The sequence below is a fragment of the Xenopus laevis genome, chromosome 2L (assembly GCF_017654675.1).
Source record: "Xenopus laevis strain J_2021 chromosome 2L, Xenopus_laevis_v10.1, whole genome shotgun sequence".
Classification (NCBI taxonomy): domain Eukaryota; kingdom Metazoa; phylum Chordata; class Amphibia; order Anura; family Pipidae; genus Xenopus; species Xenopus laevis.
In genome coordinates this window covers 115164156-115176418 of record NC_054373.1, presented here as the reverse complement: position 1 = coordinate 115176418, position 12263 = coordinate 115164156, and the positions used below count along the sequence as shown (strand labels likewise).

Here is a 12263-nt window from a genome sequence, read left to right as displayed (position 1 = left end):
TATTGGGTTTCCGGATAAGGGATCCTATACCTGTAATTGCGTGATGGTTATCTAGACTGGGCTTTCATGTCTTAGTATAATAAAATACATTATTTCTCATTTTTGGAACCCCTAACAGATCAATGCTGTAGAAATTGCTCTTGGTTTCTAGACTGTAACTGGTTTACAGCATGGAGGTTATTTACTAAAATCTGAATTTATCTCATTGTCCCAATAAAAAAGCCTCGACCAAACTCCCATGCCTGATTTTGCCTTATGTATTAATAAATGAACTCAATTTAATCGGATCGGTAAAAAATTCCAGAAAATCTGAATTGTACAATTTTTTCTGGCTTTTCTTTTGAAAAGATACATTTTGGGAAGTTTTTGCACAAAAACCCTGAAAAAGACATATTTTCAGGCTATACCCAGTGCAGACCACCATAACTTCAAATTGAAATATGTACCTCTTCCATTGACTTATACAGGACCTGGAGAGGTATGAGATGGTGGATTTTCAGATTCAAGCTTTTTGCAGCATCATGGTGTAATAAATCTCTAAAAAGTTTAGTTTTTCTTTTTTCGAAAAAAATTGAGTTTTGCTCCAAAAAGCCCAGCCATAAAAACTTTTTTTTTTTCATGATCCAATTAAATTTTGTTTTTTAATTAATAAATAATATAAAATCAGGCATATGCATTTATTTAAACTTTTTTTATTACTATTATGAGATAAAGTCAGATTTTAGTAAATAACCCCCTGAGACTACATTCGACTGTATTTTCCAGGAAGTCCTTGAGCTGTGGGAGAAGAGCAATGTTCTCACCTCGAAAGTTTATGAAACTGTTTTATATTGGATCAAAATTCCATGCAAATATGGTTCCTATTCACATTGTTGAAAAAAGAGACACAAAAATATGAGATGGATCTGTAAAAGATAACCTCAAGAGGAGAACTAAATAATTTAAACAATGTAGAAAGTGAGAATTAGCTTGGTATAAATACATGCAAAGAGTGGTGGATCACAAGCTAATACATGTATAGCATTCCATTAAATTCTGATCAATTGTATAAGCATTAATCTATATACAGTATATATCAACCTTGTATGGGGGGGTATCAACAGTTCAGCTGTAACTACATTGGCCATTTCCTCCAACTAGTAATTTAATTGATCATATTGAAGGCACGGACCAGAATAGAGCAGAGCAGAATGCAGCAGACAGATGAAGGTACAGGGCAGTTTGAAACAAAAAATGCCATGCATTTCATTCCATTATAATGCCATTACCTTCTTCCATTTATTTTACCAAAAAAGTTCCTGTATCCCAATTCCCTACTGAAGTCATTCACTTTCACTTCTATTTTTAAACAGATTTCTTGTTAGACACCACAATATGAGAACAAAGGCATCATTCTGTAATTTCTCTATTTACCATAGTTGTATGTATTGTTGATTTCATAATTAGGTTAATATAACTTGTGTCTTTGGTCATACTGGATGAACACTAGCCGTTGTGATGGCTAAGAATCCATCCAACCCCTTCTTGAATCTATCTAATGTATCTGCCGGTACGACTAGAGACCAAAACTGCATGGATTAATTATAAGCAACTTTTCAATTGACCTTCATTTCTTATTCTTTATAGTATTTGCAGAATAGAAAAATTCTAGTGAAAAAAATGATTTTTTGAGATTTTAATTAATAACCCCCTTAATGTGTAGCCTTAGAGAGCATTTTTTTAGATGGAGTCAGTGAACCCCATTTGAAAGCTGGAAAGAGTCAGAAGAACAAAGCAAATAATTAAGAGACTGTAAAATAATTAAAGCCAATTGAAAGGTTACTTAGAGAAAGGTGATTAGTTAAAAATTAAACAATGATTAAGTTTGTCTATCACAACACAGTCCCAATCTGTATTGTTATAGTGCCCACTTTGGTCCCCAATATAGTGACTTGTCTGAAAGTAATGTGTATAACTTCAGTTTGTGCTCTAAAATGGGATGATTTGCCCTCCACCCATGGAGTTTTTCCTTTAAGCAGGGCAAGAGCAAGTGCACCAAGACTCCATAATGGAATTTAAAATCACAGCTGCTCCTTAGATAACACAGTAGCTCTAGCTTTGTATTAGGGAATGACTGGTGAGAGGGCGAGAGAGATTGACAAACAATATGGATCTGCTTCATTGTGGGTGAAAGGGGCTAAATCTGTTTGTAGGGTCTCCACCTTTATTTTGGCTTCTTACTGGCCCTTAGGGTTGGGGAGCAGTGGGGAGCATATACATACATATAAACATGAGCATATACATTCTGTGATCTGGCCTCCTTTGTGTCAGCCACCCTTTTTGGAGTGAATCCCACTGTTGTTTCTGCTGATCCCGCATCTGTGGGCTCTTTATTGGGGACGCATACTTCAGTGATAAGCCTCCCTCTACTCCTCTGCAATGGAACATCTGGACCCGCTGACAGCCCAGAGTGATCCTGGCCCAGACCTGCCCCCTTCTTGCTCTCATCCCTGAAGGAACCCATGCAGCAACCTGTTTGCACTTGGTGCTCTGGCCATCAAAGTGGTGCAAGGCCTCATATGCCTCTGCTCTGCACCACCTACAGTACAAAAAGGCAAAGCAATTTTCTCAAATGTCACCAACTTTCCTTTTACAGGTGCTTTGTTTTGGAACAACCACTGTTCACATTTCCTAAACAAGCACTGAATCTACAATTTTTACACTTAGCTACTGAGACCTACCTCCACCTAAAGTTTTCCAGCATTGAACAGAAACAGAACACATGACGATTCCTCTTTTTTAAAACTAAGAAAACCGCTAAGGAGTTACAATACTGCCATGGAACACTTTAATCTGGAAGAGGAAACTGCTCCCTATTTCAACTCTGAAGTTTTGGCTGGATTATGGTAATTGCTGATTTGGAGAATCTTTAGCTATGCTGGTACTTTTGAGTACAACAATGCTGTAGGTACTGTAATGTGATAAATTCTGCCTTCTGTGTATCTGGGAAATTTAGGTGCACTATATATATATATATATATATATATATATATATATATATATATATATATATATATATATATATATATATATATATATATATATATATATATATATATATACATAGATATATAGATATAGATATATATTTCTTTCTAATTAAATGATTACAATTATGTATGGTATCTTTAAGCTAATTGTGCAGCCACAAGGGTTGGTATATAGATATGTTTTTGTGTTTAGGCACAGTTCTTCTAAGTGAGGTGGGGCATAACTGCTATTGAGACCCCCGATCCACTGTTTTCCACTGTAAATGATGATTATTTACATCCTGTACAACCTCTATTGCAAACACTGAATGTAATGAAATCTGTAGAGTTTGTTTTCATACAATGGTAAACACAAATGGTTCTGCTGTTTTTCTCCAATCTGTAATATTATGCTTACCGTATATACTCGAGTATAAGCCGACCCGAGTATAAGCCGAGGTACCTAATTTTACCTACGAAAACTGGGAAAAGTTATTGACTCAAGTATAAGCCTAGACACAACTACAGCCCTGTCTCCCAGCAGCGCACATTCCGCCAAAGCGACCCCCCCATTGATCAACCGGACTTCTTTGCAAAGTTGATGGTGACAGAGAATTGCCAAATGGATAACTGTGTGCATTGTCCCACTGTCCCACTACCATGTGCAGAGGGTGCTGTGTGATATTGCCATCACTGTTAATCTTTCATATAACCAACAAAGGGCGCTGTGTGATATTGCCATCACTGTTAATCCTTCATATAACCAACAGAGGGCGCTGTGTGATATTGCAGTCACTGTTATTCTTTCATATAACCAACAGAGGGCACACTGTTATTCTTTCATATAACCAACAGATGGCACTGTGTGATATTGCAGTCACTGTTATTCTTTAATATAACCAACAGATGGCGCTGTGTGATATTGCAGTCACTGTTATTCTTTCATATAACCAACAGAGGGCGCACTGTTATTCTTTCATATAACCAACAGAGGGCGCTGTGTGATATTGCAGTCACTGTTATTCTTTCATATAACCAACAGAGGGCGCTGTGTGATATTGCAGTCACTGTTATTCTTTCATATAACCAACAGAGGACGCACTGTTTTTCTTTCATATAACCAACAGATGGCGCTGTGTGATATTGCAGTCACTGTTATTCTTTGATATAACCAACAGAGGGCGCACTGTTATTCTTTCATATAACCAATAGATGGCGCTGTGTGATATTGCAGTCACTGTTATTCTTTCATATAACCAACAGAGGGTGCACTGTTATTCTTTCATATAACCAACAGATGGTGCTGTGTGATATTGCAGTCACTGTTATTCTTTCATATAACCAACAAAGGGCGCACTGTTATTCTTTCATATAACCAACAGATGGCGTTGTGTGATATTGCAGTCACTGCTATTCTTTCATATAACCAACAGAGGGCGCACTGTTATTCTTTCATATAACCAACTGAGGGCGCTGTGTGATATTGCAGTCTCTCCCCAAGTGAACTGTTGGTATAGGAATGATTAAAAGTGACTGCAATCTCAGCTACTGCCCGCTGACTCGAGTATAAGCCGAGGTAGACTTTTTCAGCACATTTTGGATGCTGAAAAACTCGGCTTATACTCAAGCATATACAGTACAGCTGGAATTTGCAGGCACACTGTGATACAACCATATAGCTTTCAAGTGCTGGTAACTACAGGGAAATCAGACGAGTTCCCAAGGACATGATATGGGTATTGGAACTGAACTCCCACAAACACCAAGACTATAGCATAAGGATAGAGCCTTTTTTCCCAAATTCTATAACTTTAGAACTTTTTATTAGCACATCGGTAGCACCTTTACACTTTACCTATTGAATACAGGTCACTTTTGGTTGATTTCTTTACCCCTGGCTATTTTCTTGTGAACACATGATTCTGACCATAATTTGGTATGAGCTTTATTTGTAACCACAAGCAGTAAAAGAAAAAAAAAGTATACAACTTTATCATTATCCCCAAGCAGTCAGGATACAATATGCAGTAGCTGAAAGTTAGGGTAATGTACTAATAACTCTTATGTTTTTGCCAAATCTAGTAACCCATAGTTGCCAATCAAATGCTTGTTTTAAAACCATCAGATGCTGAAGTGTTAGAAGACAAGTAGCAACCTTAAGACTATTTATTATACCACCCTTTATGTTTCACCAAACAATGGTAACCAGCCCAATAGAAACATGGCATCAGGAGGAAACGTTTTCCATGGACCTGTGGACTGTTCTTGTGAAGCAGCTAGAGTTAGAAGTACTTTTTCTGCCTCACAATACTATATATACACTGGGACAGTTTATATTAAAAGAGAACATTTAAAAAAAATCAGAGTAATAATATCATCCCTGCTGAACTGTACTAGTTATTAAGGATAGCCTTCCTTTAACCATTCAACAACATTTGATGATTAATAGGCTTTGCTGGCATCAAGTACTGAATTTTCTTCCAAAATCTAGAATTCAAAGGGCGAGACTTGTTGCCTTTCCATTTGACAGTGTTGCTTGTTTTGAGTAAGTGCAGGGACTCTGGAACAACATTCAGTTCGTGTAAAGGAGTACATTCAATTAAAATAACTTTGATCTCTCGTTCTACCATTGCCTTGTGCAGTCCAGCCTCAAGTTCGTATAAAGCATTATCAGCAATGTAGTTTCTGCTGAAGAGTATGATAAGTCTTCTGCTTTTGTCAAGAAATGAGTGTATGTCATCAACCTTAACTGCAAATAAAGAGAAAAACAAAAGCATAAAAATACAACAAACATTTCAGTGCTGGATTAGAAACAGTGGGTATGAAGATGCAGTTCCTGAGTGCAAGCCCCTAAAAGTTGTGTACAGTATATTATCATATATGAGAACTATGTAACATTATTAGCCGAAGATATAAATAAAGAATTTATAAAAAAAAAAACATTATCAGCCAAAGTTACTGGCAATTATATTTCCTGTTTAAAATAAAATAAAAAAAACACTGTTACACGTATAAACTTTTTTAGTATGGTTTCTTAGAAAGGGACACTTCCTTTAAAATAAAAATCCAAAAGTACATCAAAAGTTCAACCCCTCCAAATGAACCCCAGTGCACATGTATTACATATTTAAATATATATACATAATATCATATACATAAACATATATATAAACTTACACTATAGCCTTGGATATTATGTTTGTTCAAGAAAATCATCCAAGCCTGTCTTAAAGGCATTAATAAAATCTGCCATCACAACATCATACAGCAGTGCATTCCACAACCTCACTGTCCTCAGCATTCAAATGAAAGCTCTGTTCCTCTAGTCTCAAGGCATTGCCTCTTGTTCGCTGATCTTTTCTAAGTGAGACAAGACCCCTGCTATTTGTCTATAATACCCTCTAAAGTACTTATCATGTCTCCTCGCAAGCACCCTTTCTTCACAGAAAACAACCCCTATCTTGACAGCTTTTCCTTATAGTCTAATTCTTCCATTCCTTCTACCAGGCAAGTTGCACATTTCCTTTTTTATGCAAGACTGTACTTTATTTGCTTTAGTAGTCACTGCACACCACTGCCTAGAGATAAACAGCTTCTTATCCACAGTAATCCCCTCATCCTTGTCAATTAAATGGATTCTGTCATGATTTGTATGGTGTCGTTTTTATTTCTAAAATACATTGTTTACACTGTAAATGATTCACTCAAGTTTAAACAAAGTTTAAGTTGTAATATTGATGTGTAGGCAGCCATCTTAGGCCATTTTGCCTGATCCTATGCTTTCAGAAAGGGCCAGCACTTCATTATGGAACTGCTTTCAGTTAAAGGAGAAGGAGATGCATTTTTACTTGGGGGTGCCAAAAGTAAGGCACCCCCAAGTGATTGTATTTATTTACCTGACACCCTGGGTCGATGCACCTATCAGGAGAAAACTGCCCAGGTCCGGACGAGCACCACAGAGCAATAGTTTTCCTGCTTCTTCTTTCTTCAAATGTTCCAGAGCAGATGCATACACAGTAAAACAAAATAGTCTGCTTTTTTGTTAAAGTTTGGCTTTTCACTCTACTGCACATGTGCAACTGCAAGAAGAAAGAAGAAGCAGAAAGACGATTTTTTCAAAACACATGAGTTAATAGTGCTAATCCAGCAGAATTCTGCACTGAAATCCAAGAGCAAACTGATTTTTTTATATTCAATTTTGAAATCTGACATGGGGCTAGACATTTTGTCAATTTCCCAGCTGCCCCTGGTCATGTGACTAGTGCCTGCACCTTAGGAGAAAAATGCTTTCTGGCAGGCTGCTGTTTTTCCTTCTCAATGTAACTGAATGTGTCTCAGTGGGACATGGGTTTTTACTATTGAGTGTTGTTCTTAGATCTACCAGGCAGCTGTTATTTTGTGTTAGGGAGCTGTTATCTGGTTACCTTCCCATTGTTCTTTTGTTTGGCTGCTGGGGGGGGGGAAGGGAGGGGGTGATCACTCCAACTTGCAGTACAGCAGTAAAGAGTGATTGAAGTTTATCAGAGCACAAGTCACATGACTGGGGCAGCTGGGAAATTGACAATATGTCTAGCCCCATGTCAGATTTCAAAATTGAATATAAAAAAATCTGTTTGCTCTTTTGAGAAATGGATTTCAGTGCAGAATTCTGCTGGAGCAGCACTAGTAACTGATTCATTTTGAATAATTATTTTCGATATTCGAAGAAGAAGGATTTTACCTCAAGGGTTGAATTCGAGGGTTTATTAACCCTCGATATTCGACCCTTAGTAAATGTGCCCCTTGGTTTATAACTCAAATTTATGTTATAACTTTGTACCTATATAACCTTGTACCTATCAATACTGAATCTTGCATATGTGTGATCCATTCACAATGGGTCCAGGATTCTCATTGAGGCAGTTTTTAATATTTTCCATGTACCTGACTGAAGCTGGGTTAAGGATATCAAAGAGGCATTGTACGTTGCTGACAAGTGATGACAAGTTTGGCATAAATGGGCTTCTTCACGCCTCTTTGAAACCATCTGTCTTCTTGGTCCAAAATATGCCATTATGATTTCACATTTTGTAATTTTCAGCTAACACCCAACTGAATAAGTTCAATGGAACCACTGTGATTGCATGTCTGCGACTGTACTACCTTTAAGAGTTTAAATGCTGAGGAATTGGCTACAAATTCGCTTTGAACCAAAAGCACTCGTTTAGTGACTTAGGGGCAGATTCACTATGGGTCGAATTTCGAAGTTAAAAATACTTCGAAATTCGACCCTCGAATTGAAATCCTTCGACTTCGAATATCGAAGTCGAAGGATTTAGCGCTAATCCTTCGTTCGATCGATCGAAGGATTTTTCGTTCGATCGAACGATTAAATCCTTCGAATCGAACGATTCGAAGGATTTTAATCCAACGATCGAAGGAAAATCCTTCGATCAAAAAAAGGTTAGCAAACCTATGGGGACCTTCCCCATAGGCTAACATTGACTTCGGTAGGTTTTACCTGCCGAAGTAGGGGGTCGAAGTTTTTTTTAAAGGGCAAACGATTTTTCGTTCGATTCGTTCGATTTCGTTCGAATTCGAACTAATTTAACCAATTCGATGGTTGAAGTACCAAAAAAATACTTCGAAATTCGAAGTATTTTTCATTCGAATCCTTCACTCGAGCTTAGTGAATCTGCCCCTAAATGTTTCCAAGAAATCTCAAGTCTAGTTGCTTGATGCAGACATTTTACTAGTTAATGGAATATCATTAGTGATGGGCAAATTTCTCCCGGTTCGCTGGAAAATTCGCAAATTTCCCTGCAAAATTCGTGAAACGGTGAAAAAAATCAGGAAACGAGAATTTTGACGCCGGCGTCCAAATATTTTAGACGCCGGCGACAATTCCGATGCTGGCGACAATTCTGCCACCCATTAAAGTTAATGGGCACCTAGAATTGTCGTTGGTGTCAAAATTGTCGCTGGCGTCAAATATATTTTGACGCCAGCAAATTTTTTCAGCAATTTCACCAATGTATTCGACGGCAGCGAAATGCTGAAATTCGCCGCAAATTCAAGCCTGGCGAATACATTCGCCTATCACTAAATACCATGACCTGAATGAATGAAAATCATCACAGGCACCCATTATAACAACTTGCAGGGAACCACTTCCCCGTCCTCCTTTAGGCTGACAGAATAATTGGGAAATTGGGAGCTACCTGATAGCATTACAGCTGTAAACATACCTCCTCCAGGAATAACATCTCTTTCGAAAATGCACAATTTATAACCAAAGATATTTTCTAAAGCCGTGGGGAGAGTTTTAGTGGCAAATTCCATTTCTTCTTCATCCTCAGCAGCTGGATTGCTCATAAATGATAAGTACGCATCATACTGCTTTCCATCTACAACAAAAAAGCATCTCATAAATTGGTTATATATTATGCTTTTGGCAAATATATAGTAAAAAATACTATTTATTAGTAGCCTAGGCTAACCTGGCTAATCATGAGAAGTATTGCAAAGCAAAATACAGCATACGTTACTTTTAAGTAAATGCTTGGAAAAAAATATTTAAGAACTTTCAAAAATCAGAACACTAACTGCCTCTATGAGACCCATGTAGGGTGAGAAATGTGGATCATCCACACTGTGCCACTGCTCTAAATGTCTTTGTTTTATCCCACAAATATCATTTTTGAATATGTCATGTCATGTTTCCAAACTTAATATAAAACTGGTTCTTTATATTACTCCTTAGCTTGTGTAAAGTTATAGAGGCCCAGCCCATTGAAGCTAGTGGCAACATCAAAGTCTTAAAACATGACATATAATAATATACAAGTCTACAAAAAACACATTAAATACACAGTGACAAAAGGACTTTGCACCCCTAAAGCTACTGAACTGTGGGCATTTCTACTGCTGCTGTCATAAGGCAGATATTGGTCAAATGTCCGATCTACTTGTCACCACTAAAGAATGAAACCTGTTGAGAACACATGTAGCAGTGAACTTCTGCTTACAAATGCTAACCTGTCATTTCTAGTTAGCAAAGTTTCCTAAGGGGTCACTACCACAAGCACAGGTAGATATGCAAATTGCCATGCAGTCACTTGTACGAAAAACACATGTCCATATAGCTGCAAACTGAGGACTGCTGCACTTATTCACATCCAAACTAGGCAGTAGCTCCAGGGATCCCTGCATTACTAGATACAGTGAAGAGGAGCAAAAAGAATTAGGCACACATGTCACTCTCACACCAACCATATTGAGTTTATTGTGGGTAAAACACATGGCAATTACATCCAAAATTGCAGCCTTTCATTATAATTAAGAATATGACCATGTATCAAAATGATAGTTGCAATACACTTACCCCCATTGGTCTCATCTTTTCCTTGTAGGGTTCGCCATATTAAAACTATATCTATTCTAAACTTAACACACAAAAGAGCAAGCAAAAGAATGCAAAGTGAACTTAGAACTGCTGCAACTATAGACTTTGTAAAATCGCCCCTTGATATATCTTGAGGTTTCTCTGTTAGGAAAACAAGATGAAACAAAAACAGAAATGAAGTGAAAGTCAAACTTTTGCATTTACGATGCAAAATATATACATGACTGGTAATTTTAATATACACTGGACGTATAAAATAATGACTTTTATCTTAGTTAATTAAAGTAGAAAACATTTTATTGTACAGTGAACAACTGTTTTGCCATATGCCACTGACACGTCTATGTACAATATCTGTTACATATGCAAAGTCTCCTTTATAAAGGCCCATTTCTAGTTGCCGCTCTACACTGAAGGTGGCAGTGTTATTCATTCCAACTGTCCCACTTCCCATGTTACATCCAATTTGTGTACTCTTATTAGCCCATGGGCCCATTTGTAAACAAATCAAAATGAGCCGTGAAAACGGCCAATTGCAACTGCAGATATTAAACGTTTTTATAGTTTATTAAAGCTGTCATTTTCTTTTTCTGGTGTTTGTGTGGTTATCCTTTGAGACATTGCGTAACTCCACCTAATGAGGTAATATTTTGCATAACAGTTTATAGAAGATTTCCTTATAGCATAATTCTATCACAATTCCTACCTTTGATTCTGAGACTAAATACTCTGGATTCCCCTCCAGTTGTGGTGTCCATTTTACATTTATAGTGATTTTTAACATCATATTCATTTGCACTTATTATATGTAGCACAGTGATGACACTAAAACTTCCATCTGCATACCTATGGATCGTAAATACAGAGATATGACAGTGGTTAAACTGCAAATCAGCAAGTACAATGTACACTCATAGGTGCAACCTTTCTATTTTGCATTTTTAAGACACTTCTATATGATCTAGCCTATGTTAGATCATATATAATTGCAGTTAATTCTTCCAGGTCCTAGATGAAGATGAAGTATCCCTGTATCCCAACTGCATAAAATAATTTCAAGCATTGTATGACCGGAAGGGCAAGTAAAAGTAAAATCAGTAGGTGGGGGTGCCAAATTGTTAGGCACCCCCCAATGATTATAATCAAACAGTACCTTGATCCAAATTAATATATAATTAATCCTTACTGGAAGCAAAACCAGCCTATTGGGTTTATTTAGGGGCCAATTCATTAACTTCGAGTGAAGGATTCGAAGTAAAAAAAATGTTGAATTTCAAAGTGTTTTTTGGGCTACTTTGACCATCGAATGGGCTACTTCGACCTTCGATTTCAACTATGACTTCGAATCGAAGGATTCGAACTAAAAATCGTTTGACTATTCGACCATTCGATATATCTTTAAGAAAAAACTTCGACCCCCTAGTTCGCCACCTAAAAGCTACCGAAGTCCATGTTAGCCTATGGGGAAGGTCCCCATAGGCTTTCCAAGTTTTTTCTGATCAAAGGATAATCCTTCGATCGATGGATTAAAATCCTTCGAATCGTTCGATTCAAAGGATTTAATCGTACGATCGAACGATTATTCCTTCGATCGTTCGATCAAACTATTTGCGCTAAAATCCTTCGACTTCGATATTCGAAGTCGAAGGATTTTAATTCCTAGTCGAATATCGAGGGTTAATTAACCCTCGATATTCGACCCTTGGTGAATTTGCCCCTTAATGTTTACATGATTTGCTAGTAGACTTAGGTATGAAGATCCAAATTGCAGACAGACCCATTATCCGGAAACCCCCAGGTTCCAAGCATTTTGGATAACAGGTCCTATACCTGTACTAGATTTACCCATGATGTCCCTGAGCCCATATAAA

The 12263-nt window shown here is 37.3% G+C and overlaps 1 protein-coding gene across 1 annotated transcript in view; it reads right to left on the bottom strand.

Annotated features, from left to right (window-relative positions):
- Positions 1 to 4812: 4812 nt before the first annotated feature.
- The window catches only part of il18r1.1.L (interleukin 18 receptor 1, gene 1 L homeolog), a 28631-nt gene continuing 21180 nt past the window's right edge, over positions 4813 to 12263 (bottom strand). The window contains exons 7-10 of the mRNA XM_018247077.2: positions 11099 to 11238; positions 10372 to 10533; positions 9236 to 9394; positions 4813 to 5757 (exon numbers count right to left, since the gene is read on the bottom strand). Coding sequence (XP_018102566.1) covers positions 5426 to 5757; positions 9236 to 9394; positions 10372 to 10533; positions 11099 to 11238 — 793 coding nt within the window. The 3' untranslated portion in view covers positions 4813 to 5425. The remainder of the gene's footprint in view (positions 5758 to 9235; positions 9395 to 10371; positions 10534 to 11098; positions 11239 to 12263) is intronic.